The following is a 14057-nucleotide window of genomic DNA, read 5'->3' on the forward strand; positions in this document are numbered from 1 at the left end:
TACTGAAGAACACATACTCTTGTCAGGAACAGAGCTGGGCCCTGTCATGACTCTAAGCCAGACATGGTCAATGAAGGCCACGTTAGTGTTTAAAATGATCCCCACCTGGGTCAGATATTCATGTTTTGCTTTCATTCATGAAATGCCTCCTTCCATTAGGATCATGGAGGGGCTACACCAATGAAGACTTTTCTGAGTGCTCTCTCTCTTTCACACACACTCACACACACAGACACACACACACACACAGATACACACACATACAAAACAAAACAAAACAAAAAGCCCACATATGTTCTGCACAGGGAGGCGTGCTTTGGTTTTCTCGTCAGTCACTTTTCTTGATAACATTATCAAATGCTGCAAAAAATTTCAGTTGAAGATTCTTCTTCATGTGACCACATTTCACTTCTATTTCGAACACTTAGTACTGAGTTGAAATGTATTTGTGTTGAGAGGAAGAAAGCAAAGATTTAGAAGGTGTTTATTCTAATTGGGCTTCAAAGCTTTCTCATCTTTCCTCCATGATTTCAGTCTCCTCCAGGTATCTGCTCACAGAGCATCTGAAGGTCTCCAGTCCTTCCTTTGGTTCAACCCTGTGCCACTCAGTTCTGGCTTCTGACTGGGGCCCAGCTGATGATAGTGTTTGCCACCTCAGTTGGGCTCTGGTTGATGGGATCCTATAGCTTAATTATAGTGAGGCTCTGAGGCACAGTCTGAACTTCCATGGTGGAGCATGAAACTGGTAGAAGGGGACAGATAGCCATGGCTACACTTCTGGAGCTGCCCCTGGCTGGCTGTGCAGCTCCGCCTGAGCTGTTTTAACCTCACAGTCCCAGCTGTCTCCTCTAGCAAATGGATATGCCTCCTAGTCTGCTGTCAGATATAAAATGAAATGATGTATGTGAAAGTAGTCATGTTTCAACACTGTAAAAAGTTACTCAAATGGACTGGGAAGGGGGATGTTATTTTCACAAAATTGACTTTCATCCCTGGAGTTTACCACCCACCTCCTTTTCTACAATCTTGCCACTTCTTGGACCTTCAAGACAGGTGACCTGAAGGATGATGGATGTGGCATTCTTTCAAGCTGGGAAAGCTATAAAATGACGAGCTGCTGCCACAGGCCATGCAGAGCAACAAGGGGACACAGGCTTCTCTCGATCCTGGGAAGCACAGGCACTTACCTTCTTGCCTTCTCCATATATGAGGGGAAACTTCAAGTCATCATCTTCAATGGTTTTGTATGCCCTGTAGGGGGATAAACAACACTGTAGAAAAGGGTTGCACTCAGTTAATGACCCTCTGCCTTGACATAGGTTGCTGGGCCCTTCATCTTCCCTGAGACCCCATCTGTTTTCCACACTGACTCTTTCCTTTTTATTCCACGGAGTTGTTCTCCTTACAGAATTGCGCATGTGTGTCTTATGCTTAAGATGGAAAGAATAAGTTGGCATATTCATCATGGTGAGAAGGGGAGCTGGGCTTTTCTCCTTAATGTCTTTGTGATTGGGGGAGACCCAGGAGCAGACAGTGCATCTTCATCATCAATCTGCAACCGTGAAACACCAGAGCTGAGGTGGATGGAGTGTGATATGCTCCAGGAACCAGTTCTCACCTGCAGGGGCTTGTCATACCAAAGCAGCCTTGCATTGAGATGACTGCAAAAGGAGTATTTAGAACCTGTTTAATCTCAGGATGATATTCAAGGTTGGCAGAAAGTTTTTTTGTTTCACAATAACTTCTAAATGGCCATTAGGCACACAATAAGAAAATCCAGTTTACATTTCAAGAGTCTGTTTCAGACATGTTGTTCAAATGCCCTACTTGCATACGAAATCCAGGTCTTGCAATTTTGCTGGTTAGCAAGTTAAAAACAAATAAGCAAATAAATCTCGTGCCTGATTATTGGCTACATCACCCTGAGCCAGTACATTCACCTTTTTTTAATTTTTAGTTTCCTCATCTGTAAAATATGGATAATAATAAAGAGCTTGGCACAGAGCCTATACTTATTAAAAGCCAATTAGCAGCAGTTGTTACTAATATTTTGGCACAATAGTTTCTCCTTCTGCAAAATGGGGTTATTGCTGCTTATGAACCACCTGAAAATGAAGTGTTTTCTGGTCCACAGGATCTTCATTAATCAAACAAGGCCAAAAAAGCTATTAAAGAAGACTAAGTAAAAGAAAGGACAGGTTAGGCATTTCAAGTAGATGCTTTTCTAAAAGAGCCTCCTGAGTGCATGGAGAAATCCAATTTATTAAATGGCCTCCCAGTCCCAGCTACACTTAGACAACTTGGGAGTGAATACGAAATCAAATTTATGGAAGCTCTAAAAAACAAAAGAATGAAACTCAATTTAAATAATGTGCAACCCCCAATTCACAATAGCTAAACTGTGGAATCAACTTAGATATCCTTCAGTAGATGAATGGATAAAGAAACTGTGGTACATATACACAATGGAATATTATTCAGCAACAAAAGAGATTAAAATCATGGTATTTGCAGGTAAATAGATGGAGTTGGAGAATATAATGCTAAGTGAAGTTAGCCCATCCCAAAAAACCAAATGCCAAATGTTTTCTCTGATATAAGGATGCTGATTCATAGTGGGATTGGGAGGGGGAGCATAGGAGGATTAGATGATCTCTAGATATGGTAAAGGGGTGGGAGGGGAAGGGAGAAGAATGGGGGTAGAAAAGATGGTGGAATGAGATGGACATCATTACCCTAAGTACATGTATGAAGACACGAATGATGTGAATACACTTTGTATACAACCAGAGATATGAAAAATTGTGCTCTGTATGTGTAATATGAATTGTAATGCATTCTGCTGTCATATATAACAAATTGGAATAACAAATAAATAAATTAATTTTAAAAATAAAGAGGTTACCTCTTAATAAAAATGTGCAACCCCAAAGTTAAGCAAGTTCATCCTTATTGTTCAGGAAGCTATTTGGATACACCATTCTTCCCCAGGGATACAGAATTAGAGAGGTTTTGGCAGCTAATGTACCTGGGCTCAAGTTCAGTACAGTGCTCTCTGGACCTCAGGGTCCTCGTTAATCAAATAAAGCCAAAATTAGGACTCACTCATGGGGTTGTTATGAGGACTACACTGATATAATGCATATGCTGAGCCGAGGAAGTAATGAGAGCTCAATAAAGGCACGTGGTTGCTGCTATTCCTGTCAAGGCAGCCAAGAGGTAATCTAGGAATTTAATTTTCAAAAAAGGAGCTCTACTATTTCCTTCCCCCAAACCTACCCAACTAGCACAAAGGGGAAAAGCACCACTTTGATGTTTTATATATTCACATGGACTATTTTAAACACTGTGGCACACAAGTCACTTGGGGAACAAATAAAGCTATTGTTAGAGTCTAGCTCCAATTTTAGAATTGGCTGGGTTGTAGACCTGTGGATCCCAACCTTGGCTGTACACTGACTGAATCACCTGGAAGGGCTTTAAAATGTCCAGTGACTAGACCTCACGTCAGACAATGAAAGCAGAATCTCTGGTAGGGCTCAGGTATCAGGAGTTTTTAAAGCTTCCCAGGCAATTCCAATGTACAGCCAAGGTTAAGATGCCTGTTGTAGATCAAGATCCATTGAGCTAACATTCAAGATGAGTTAAGCAACATACCCCTCATCATCTTGACTTTTAAGGGCACAGATTGTGTGGCTCCAAGGAGGGGGGAGAGTTGACACTAGAAAGGCCCTGAAACGGCAGGAGCAGGACTTTTAGAGAGGGAGGTGTGAACAGAGAGAAGACAGATGCAGACAGAAAAGGGTACAGTGGGCTCCATAAGCAGAGGAGGCCTGAATTTGAGATCCAGGCCCAGGAGTGTGGAGTTAGACAGGAGGCAGGAGGCAGCAGCTCTAGAATCAAGGACAGGAAATTGATTACAGCTCATGAGAGATTGGCTCAGAGCACTGTGAACTGACTTGAAAAGGCAGTAAGAAAACTGATCTCTGATCCCACCACAAGCCCAGGTAATCAAATTCTCCCAGGGCAGAGACTTTCAGGAGCACAAAGTCCACATTACCACAGCTCTGAAAGACAAACACTCATCTTGCAGTTGTCACTCTTGGGATGGACCAAGGCAACTGAAAATTTTAATATCATATTTTAGCTTCTGCTTTTTTTTATTGTTGGGAACAACAAAAAATTAAAAATAGAAATGATAACCTTGGAAAAGGAAGATTTATTCTGTGTCTGTCTGTGTAGGTTTTCAATCAGGTACCCTCCCTTCTCCCCTGGCAAGAAAGGACAAGGATAAAAATTGTAAATAAAGAGAGAAAGTAAAACACACTGTCTTGTCTGAGTCTTTCTGGGTCCCAAGCAGAGTTCATCATATAAATGTAAGTGGACTCCCATCTACAGTAAAGAGTTCTTGAGTGAAAAATATAAAATACCTGGGGCTAGGGTGTAGTTCAGTGGTAGAGCATGTGCTTACCAAGTGCAAGGCCCTGAGTTCATTTCCCAGCACCAAAAAGAGCAACACAAAACCCTTGAGAGTTCAGGGCTGGGGCTGGGGCTCAGTGGTAGCGCACTTGCCCGGCGTGTGTGAGGCACTGGGTTCGATTCTCAGCACCACATATAAATAAATAAAATAAAGGTCTATCAACAACTAAAAAAAAAAAAATCCTTGAGAGTTAAAACGGGCAACTGAATTAGACACTTTCTACATGCCAGGCACTGGGCTTGGTGCTTATTTATAGTGTGCAAAATCTGAGACCCTGCAATGTCTAATTTTACAGATGAGAAAACTGAGTCTCAGGGAGATCAAGATCACATACCAAGTTAGTGGCTGCAAAGCCAGACTCAGGCTTTCTCAGAAAATATACCCATTACGGTTTAGATATTAAGTGTCCCTGAAAAGCTCACATATGTGAGAAAGTTTAGGTGAAATGACTGGGTTATGAGAGTTAACCTAATCAGTGCATTAATCCCCTGATAGGGATTAGCTGTGTATGACTGAAGGTGGGTAGGGTTTGGCTAGGGGAGGAGGGTCATTGGGGGCGTGCCTTTGGGGGAGTGGACACTTTCTCTGCTTCCTGGTGCCACCTTCCCAGCTGTTTTCCTCTGCCATACCCTTCCACCATGATGTTCTGCCTCACCTTGTGGTCCCCAACAATGGAGTCAGCCATCTATGGATTGAGTCCTCTGAAACTGTGAGCCCCCAAACAAACTTTTCCTCTAAAATTGTTCTTGTCAGTTCTTTTGGTCACAGCAGCAAAAAAAAGCTGACTACTACAGAAATTGGTACTGAGAAGTGGGGTTGTTGCTGTGACTAATCTGATCATGTGGTTCAGAAGCTTTTGGAGCTTTTTGGAATTTGTGGAAGAAATTTTGAAAAGTTTGGCGATGCAAGCTGGAAAACATTTAGAATGCTGTAAATGGACCTTAATGGGAAATCCTGGTGGGAGTTCAGAAGACCAGAATGTCAATAAGACTGTGGACAGCAAAGACTGGGGTCACGAGGTTTCAGAGGAAAAGAAGCATTCTGTTGGAAATTGGATGAGAGGCCATTCGTGTTATATTATGGCTATTAAGTTGCCCGCATTTTGCCTGTGTCCTGAGACTTTCTGTGAGACTGAATTTAAAGGCAATGAACTTCTTAATCTGGCAGAAGAAATTCCAAGGCAGCATAGTATTCAGGCAGTGGCATGGTTATTGCTAGTGGCTTTTAGTCAAATTTACTGTGATAAGCAGGAACAGAAAGCAAAGCAGAAAGATTTGAAAAACTTGCAGTTTGGCTAGAAAACTGTGAGTAAAACTGGGGCTAAGGAATGTGTGGTTTTTAAAGACATTACAGTCACTAAAGAAATGCCAAAGACAATAAGAGAGATTGCTTGAGGGCATCTCAGGAATTGGTCAGACTGCATCCATCTCAGGCTTAAGGGCATAAAAGTAAAAATTCCCGGGGCTGAGGCTGTGGCTCAGCGGGTAGTGCGGTAGTGCCCTTGTCTGGAACAGTAGTGCGCTTGTCTGGAACATGTAAGGCACTGGGTTCCATCCTCAGCAATATATATATATATATATAACTCCATTGACAACTAAAAAAGTAAAAATTCCCTTGAGCAGAGATCAGTGGAGTACCCTGCTTGTACCCGAGTGGAGAGGGTTGGGGGGAGTTGGGGGGTGGGGGGTGGCGGTGGTGGCTAGGGAGTTGCTACATCATGTTCAGCCACCCAGGCATTCAGAAGCTGCTGCCAGCCAGGGTTTTAGGAGACTTGACTACTGCTCGAGATGGTGGCAGACCTTGGTGTCAACATGGGGCTGGTTCTGCGGAACTACAGGATGCTGGAGTTCAGTGGTCATGGAGGCTTCCATTGAGATTTCAAAGGAAGGCCTGGAGCCCAGGTAAAAAGTTCAGCAGGGTCAGGGTGACTGTGGGCTGCCCCTGAAAGGGTGAAACATGTAAACGTGAGGAGGAAGCTGAAGCTGCAGTGGAGACCTCCGCAATGTCAGTACTGTGCCATGTTTGTTGAGGAAAGCTGCAGGAATGGAGCAGAGACAAGTCAAGAGAGAGGCCATGTGGGCCGCAACCAGCAAGGCCACAGTGGTGGAGCTACACAAGCCCTTTAGGGAGAACATCAGGATGTCATGTGCTCCAGATGTTGGACATGGAGCTACAGAATTTGTTTGCCTAGCTGGATTTTGATCTTGCTTTAGTTCCATCCCTTCTTTCTATGCCCCTATTTTTTCACATGGAAATGGTTATTTTGTGCCTTTGTATATTGGATATAGGTAACTTGCATTTGATTTTTATAGGGGCTCACACTGAAAGTTTGCTTTGAGACTTTGGAGAGACTTTGGACTTTGACTTTTGGGCAATACTAAAATGTTGAAACTATGGGGACTCTTGGAAATGTACTAAATGAATCTTGCCTTATGAGATGAGCAGAAATTTTGGGGGCCAAGGACAGAATGTTACAGTTTAGATATTAGGTGTCCCCCCCAAAGCTCATGTATGAAAAAATGCAAGAAAGTTTAGAGGTAAAATAACTGGGTTATGAGAGCCTTAACTCAATCAGCGAATTAATCCCCTGATAGGGATTAACCGGGTGGGAACTTGTAGCCAGGTAGGGTGTGGCTGGAGGAGGTGGGCTACTGGGGGCGTGCCTTTGGGGTAATATATTTTGTATGTGGTGAGGGCAGACTCTCTCCCTCTCTCTTTGCTTCCTGGTGCTATGCTCCCAGCTGTTTTTCTTTGCCATGATGTTCTGCCTCACCTCAGAGCCCAAAGAATGGAGCTGGCCATCTAAGGACTGAGACATTTGAAGATGTGAGCCTTCAAATAAACTTTTTCTCTTCTAACATTGTTCTTGTCAGTTCTTTTGGTCACAGCAGCAAAAAAAGTTAAAATAATGCCTCAGAAACGTGCCATCAGGGCTCAGCTTTGGGAATGTCTCATTCTAGCCAAAGCGTCTAAAAATGAGAACACTACTGTCCACCTCTCAGTGGGTGGCCAGCAAACATTTGAAGAACAAAAGGGGACTTTTGGCAAAGGAGGGAGGAGAATTTTCTGTGAGTGGCAAACGAACAAAGGTGAACACATGTAGATAAAACCAGTGGCTGCTGCTCTCCAGAGTTCACAAGGAAGAGGAAGGGAGGTCAGCAGAAGTGCCAGCCCATGTTCCCAAACTTGTGACTGCTTTCCAGGCCGTCTCCCCTGTGGCCACAAGGTGCAACTGAGCTTTTTCCCACTGAGAACAGGTCTCCCTCAACAGATCTGGGGCATAGGTGAAGGTCCCCTCCTAGCTCCTGTCCTCTTGGAAGTCCTGTCTGCTGTTCTACATACAGTACAGCCCACTTGTAGGCCTGAGTTTATGCTTCCAACTCACTCTTGGCTTCCATCCTTCTCATCTGGGCGAAGAGAGAGGGCAGAAGAGAGGTTTGCAGCTTTAGAGCTTCAACACATGGAAGCACTCCGAATCTGAGATGAACAGACAATGTCTGGTCTCAGAACCAATGCCTTCCTGCCAGATCCTAAGATATCTGAAATCCTGATTAAATATAAAAAAACCCCAAACCTCTGAAAACTAGATCACTTACTAGTTTTATAATAATATAACTGACCAGAGATTTATATTCAAATAATGACTTGTTACAAGATAGCAAAACCCAAAGGCTCAGGAAAGATATTTTAGAATACTCTTATTATTTTGGGTCAATTCCTTTATGAATATTTATGAAGTCAATTGACAAAAGGATAAGATGAAAAAATAAATGCGAGTCTTAAAAGGGGCTCCTAAATTCTTGGCTTTCCCTAATTCAGAGGCATTATCCTCAGAAGTTTCCATTAAACTATTTTTTTTTTCTTTAAGTAATAGTTTCTCTTGCCATGTTGATTATACAAAGTTGAAAAAAGAAGCCACAATCAATCTGGACATATTGGAAGGAGAAGCTCCCCAATGAATATGGCTGACAGGCCACCAAATCACCCGTACTGAGTGGAGGAACCCCTTCCACAACATAGCTTATCCTGGCCTCTATTGAAAGAACTGTTGTAGACAGTTGTTGTCCTACGAGCTTTGCAGTACTTAATGTGAGCTCATTCAAGTGAAGAACAGAATTGGTAAATTCTTCCTTAAACTGACCCAAAGCCTTGGTACATTTGGTATGTATTATGGAAGAACATGAATTAAATTCAGTATCTCTACTGCTTGAGAGCTCTGCAAATATCTGGAAGAGCTTTTCCCTTCCCTAATTCCTCCACCTATTTTTTACAGGACCCAGGGAACCATCCCTCACTGCTCAAGTTGCTATTTATTCAACAAATACTTATTAATTGAGCACCCAAGTACTATGGTAGGGGTCCTCTGGGGGCTTTACAGTTTGTCTGCAACCTCCAAGAATTGAACTCAGAACTGAAAACACTTAAGGTGAGTCTAAATAAGGATGAAACTATTCCTTTTTTTTTTTATTTGGACTTTGCTTTTTCCAAAATATTAATGAAGCTGTTATCTGCATTATGTGCATGCACATGTGTCTGTGTAGGTGTGATTTACAGTCTTAGATTAAGACTATGAGTGAAAACCAACCAACCAACCAACTAACAAGACACAAACAAATAAAATAGACCCAAGTCCACAAGAAAAAAAAGTCCTGGAGAGATGTTTTGGCTCACAGTCTCCTCTAGTTTATGTTGATGTTATACAATGATGGTTTACCCTGAATGGAGGTCTCTAGTGCCCTTATTAATTTTATATTGCTAATTTCAGTCTTTTATTCTAGTCCACTGAGAGTTTTCTGAATTCAGATCCTTCCATCCAAAATGGCAGCTCTCTGCCACATCATGTTAAATTTGATAAACAACTCTGCCATCTTTAGCCAGATCACTGAAAAGAATGTTTAGAGGAACCAAGCCATTAGAGACCTTCCTTTAGGGCTAAGCTAACCAGACAAGGGGTGTATAAGTTCTTGGAGGTGTAGGGAGGAAAGCGTGTGAAATTTGAACAATCATACTCAGCATTATAATTCTGTCTTATGAAAAAAAAAAAGGTCTATCAATTTCCTTTTTAATACAATCAATAGATGATAAAGTGCTTAGGAGAATTTTGTGTGGTGGAAAGACACAAAAGGTAGACTCAACAGAGAGTGGACAAGGAAAAATAAATGATTACAGTGGGTGTACTTAGGCTTAAAAAAATACTGAGCCAGTGTTTTTCAAGTGTTTTTAACTCTTCAGAGCTAGCTCTCAGGCTCTCTAGGAAGCAACCTAATCAGAGCTATGTGTTTCACTGTGTTGTACAAAAGGCTAAGAGAAGAAATAATCAGATTTTCTACATTCCAAATGTATTGCACACTATTTCCATGATCAAGCATCCCAGAAACCTACCCAAAAGGAAAGATTATGAATTGAGCTTGACCTATTAGTGAACCCAAGGTGGCTCTTCTGATTCTACCACCTCCGATGTTCCTTCAAATTCCTCTTACTTCCAAGGCAAGATATGCTTTCTCCATAGCATAGCCTTCTAGACTGAGGCTCCCTCAGTGGCCACAAATCAGGCCCTCTCAGTCTGACCTGATACTCCAGACTTCCAGGAACTTCTCCCGCCTTCCCCAATGACTTGCCTTGGTTCAGATTGCTTATCCTCTCCCTTGATGGTATTCTCAGTAGTTTTACAGATTTTGATGTTATTTCTGGAGTCCTGGCTTTGTAACTCCTAGCCCACTTTCCCCATCAGCACCCTGGTCACAGAGACGGCACCAAGAACACCCCTCATCTCTGAGATTCAAATTCTGAACCATTTCCCCTTTCTTGCTTCCCTGTTGTGGTTCTCAGGCCAGTTCCCTTCTTTGGACCTGCTATTCTACCTACCTTCTAGTTATGCTTCCTCCTAATCCCAACTCTACTTGTGACCAATCTTTCTGATAGTTTTTTTTTCTTTGCTAGCAGCCTAGAATGACTCACCATCTTGATTTGCCAGAAATACAATGAAAATTGAGTAGTTGGCCTATTAACACTATGCCAATTACTATAACTATTTGTATTTTCAAAACAAATCCAGAATCAGAAATTTTCAACTCTTCATGGCCCCAAAGTCCCAGCACCATCATCTCTTCCGGCATGACTGTAATTGGCTCACGGGGCCTTTGTGCAATAATCTAGGCAAAAGGCAGTGGTGCCAGGACAATATCACTAGAGTGATAGCTGAAAACTGTTCGTATTTGTCCCTTACCTCTGTTCTCAGAGCAACCAGGGTAATTATTTTAGAATGTCAGATCATGTCATTACTGTACTCCAATCCTCCAGTGGATTCCCATCATACTATAAAGTCAAGTAATCAAATAGCCTTCTTTACAATTGCTCCCCTCCCCCAAATTTTTGAGCTCACTCCTTGCTTGATTTTTCTCCAGAGTATCTACTACCACAGAAAAATTTACTTCTTTACTATGTTTATTTCTAAAATATTTTTTAAGTTATAGATGTACATAACTTTATTTATTTTTATGTTGGTCTGAGGATCCAACCCAGTGCCTCACAAGGACGAGGCAAGCACTCTACCACTGAGCCACAACCCCAGCCCCACTATGCTTCTTTTCTTGACTGCTCCCCCCATGCCTCTTGAATTCTGTGAGCCCAGAGATTTTTATTTTGGGAAACAGCCGTTCCTGGTACCAACCATTAATATTATGCCAAATATTGTTGCTTTTATCTTTAAAACAAATCCAAAATCAGAAATGTTATATTGTGGGGCCAGGTGCAGTAGTACATGCCTGTAATCTCAGCAGCTTGGGAAGCTGAGGCAGGAGAATTGCAAGTTCAAGGCCAGCTTTAGCAACCTGACAAGATTCTAAGCAACTTAGCAAGACCTGTCTCTAAATAAAATATAAAAAAGGGCTGGTGTAAGATATCCCTCTTGGTCACGACAACTTTTTTTTTTTTTTAAATTTTCTTATCTCTGTTTGCTAATGTTTTTTAATATCTCAGTCAGTATCCATAAAGGAAGATTGTTTGTAATTTACTTTCCTGTGCTGCTGTTATTTGGTAAATCTAGCCTTATAGAAAGAATTGATAGTATTCCCTCTTTTATTGTTGGAAGTGGTCATGATTGATTGGAATTGATTTCTTCTTAAATACTTGATAGAATTAAAAAAGGAAGGGAAGGTCTGGGGATGTGGCTCAGCATTTAAGAACTGGTAGGTTCAGTCCCCATTACCAAATTTAAAAAAAAAAGAGAGAGAGAGAGAGAAATGTTATATGTTGGAAGAGTACCTACCATATAATGGGTACCCAATAAATACTGAACTGAACGAGCAAATTAATGAATACCACCTTCCCTAGGTGGAGCCTTTATTCTGTCCTTACATATTTTCTTGTTCTATACACACTTACAGAACAAAAACAAAGAGCCTTGGCTAAGAGCCATTGCCCGAGTAGGAATGACGCATGGCAGCATGGCATTCTTGGTTGAAAGGTGAGCCAGCAAGCCATTGAGATGATAATGATTATGTTATGATGTGCATTCAATTGGATATTAGACCCCTGCTGTCCACCTTGGCCTGCTACTTTGGAGCTCTGCAGGACTCCTGGAGAGTTCCCATTGGTTGGGGAAGTGCGGTAGGAGGGATTTCCGGAGGAGGGATTCCCAGTTGGTGTGTGTGTCCCAGTAGAAGGCTGCGTGCATGGCGTTTGCAGGAGTTTTGGAAACAAAGTTTGTTCCTGCTTGAGTGGCTCGTGATTTTGTGCCCAGCCAGACTGCGGCAAGCCTCCTTGTTTTCTTTTGCGGCTAAGAAGTGCCTTGCTTCTGCTGAGACTCAGTTACAGACACATCCCTTTCTTGTCTCTGGCTTGGCCAGCTCTGTGCTGCTCTTTGAAGACTTGAACACTTTCTCAACATGTGACATAAAGAGGTTCCCATGTGACATGTAGATGTCCTTTCACCTGTCTGATGAGCAGCAATGAGAGGACTCTCCAGTCACGAACATATGTTGTCTCTGGATCAGTTTTGTAACTTTCATCAGAAAAAACTTTGCTCATATTTTTAGCCTGCTTAGGAGGTCTGCTAGCAAATCTCCCACAACCATTTCTCCCTCTTTGAATCCACAATCTTCACTCTTGCTTCCAATTTTCCACTGGCTTCCCAGCATCATATATGTATAGTCCTACCATGAGAACCTTTGCATACTCCGGCGTCTTCCTATCCCTCTGCCACACATTTGTAACACTGTTTGTGGCTGTTTCTTTAATAAAATGGAGCCTTGTCATTCTCTTGCCTGGGACACTCCTCCTCAGATCCTCCCCAGCTGGCTCTTGGGCCTCACTAGTACCTGATTACTCACCTAACAGTACCATGTTCCCATCTGCCCTACTTTGGCTCTTCATAGCACTCACACTGCACATGGGAAATTGCCTTATGTATTAGTTTCTTTCCTTGTTTATGTTCTGCCTCCCTCTTACACACTAGGTTCATGAGGGCTGGGACTCTCAGGTACTGCTCCATCCTCCTCTTTACAACTGTGCAGGCACATTGTGGATATAAAGTAGACTCTAGCTAAGTTTCTGAATCAATGAATAAAGGCAGCCCTTTTTCATACTGAAGATATACGATGGTCCAACATCTCCACTCACCTTGCCTTGAGCAAGTTTTTCTTTGACTGAAAATCAGAACTGAGTTCTATCAGTGACACTACTTTTGTTTATCTCTTCACATTAAAACTTCGGTTTCTTGTTTATTACCTCTATGTACTAATAGATACTTATAAAGTTATAAAAATACCATTTATGACCCTCTTGCCTATTAGTGTCTCCAGATAATTCCTAAATACCATCTCAGAATGGCAGACTTTTACATCACAGCTGTTTTACTGAGTATATGGTGAGACAATTTTCTAACTGAATTATCTCAGTTTAAAGCCAACTCTTCCACTTGGGAAAGTTCTTCCCAGGGGTGGTGGTGCATGCCTGTGGTCCCAGTCATAAGCCTGTGGAGGATAGTGGGAGGATGGTTAAGGCTGAGGCAGGAGGATCACTTGAGCCAGGAGTTTAAGGCCAACCTGGGCAACATGGTGAAACACCATCTCAAAAAGAAAAGAAAAGAAAGATGCTGAATAAAGTAGTTTTTCTTAGTCTTTGCTGGATTCTTCCAGAGTTCACGCTTTGGCACCATTCACAGAGATCACTTCCCACGATCTCTCTTCTCTCCTAAGTCATGACCTTCCACTAGAAAGAGGGACTGAAAAACCACTTGTCTCCCTAAGTCTTAATTTCCTTAGCAGGACTTCAAAGCCATTTTAAAAGAATATGATCCCTTCTGAGGGGAATAAGAAGTCTCTCTCCCTTCGGGGACTGCATAATCTGGACAATCCCCTCGTGTGGCTTCAATGACATGCACCAGTGAGTCACATTCTTCCACTAACCTCTGGACAGTGCCTTGGATGCCTCTGCTCCCCTGGGGCTCTTTCTTCCTGGATTCCCTCTTCCCTCCTGGCAGAGCCGGCTGTGGTATGTGAAAGACACCAGGCTCGGAGTCAGGGGTTCTGAAGTCACATTGCAATCCTCACGTGAATTAGCTGTGTGAATTTGGGAA

General features: G+C 42.4%; 1 protein-coding gene across 1 annotated transcript in view; it reads right to left on the reverse strand.

Annotated features, from left to right (window-relative positions):
• The window catches only part of Ppm1h (protein phosphatase, Mg2+/Mn2+ dependent 1H), a 270705-nt gene that overhangs the window by 42478 nt on the left and 214170 nt on the right, over positions 1-14057 (reverse strand). Inside the window, exon 7 of the mRNA XM_046430626.2 lies at positions 1188-1251. Within this exon, the coding sequence (XP_046286582.1) occupies positions 1188-1251 (64 nt within the window). The remainder of the gene's footprint in view (positions 1-1187; positions 1252-14057) is intronic.

Source organism: Marmota monax, unplaced genomic scaffold (assembly GCF_021218885.2).
Source record: "Marmota monax isolate L192 unplaced genomic scaffold, Marmota_monax_Labrador192_F-V1.1 WCK01_AAM20220418_F8-fsc00056, whole genome shotgun sequence".
Classification (NCBI taxonomy): Eukaryota; Metazoa; Chordata; class Mammalia; order Rodentia; family Sciuridae; genus Marmota; species Marmota monax.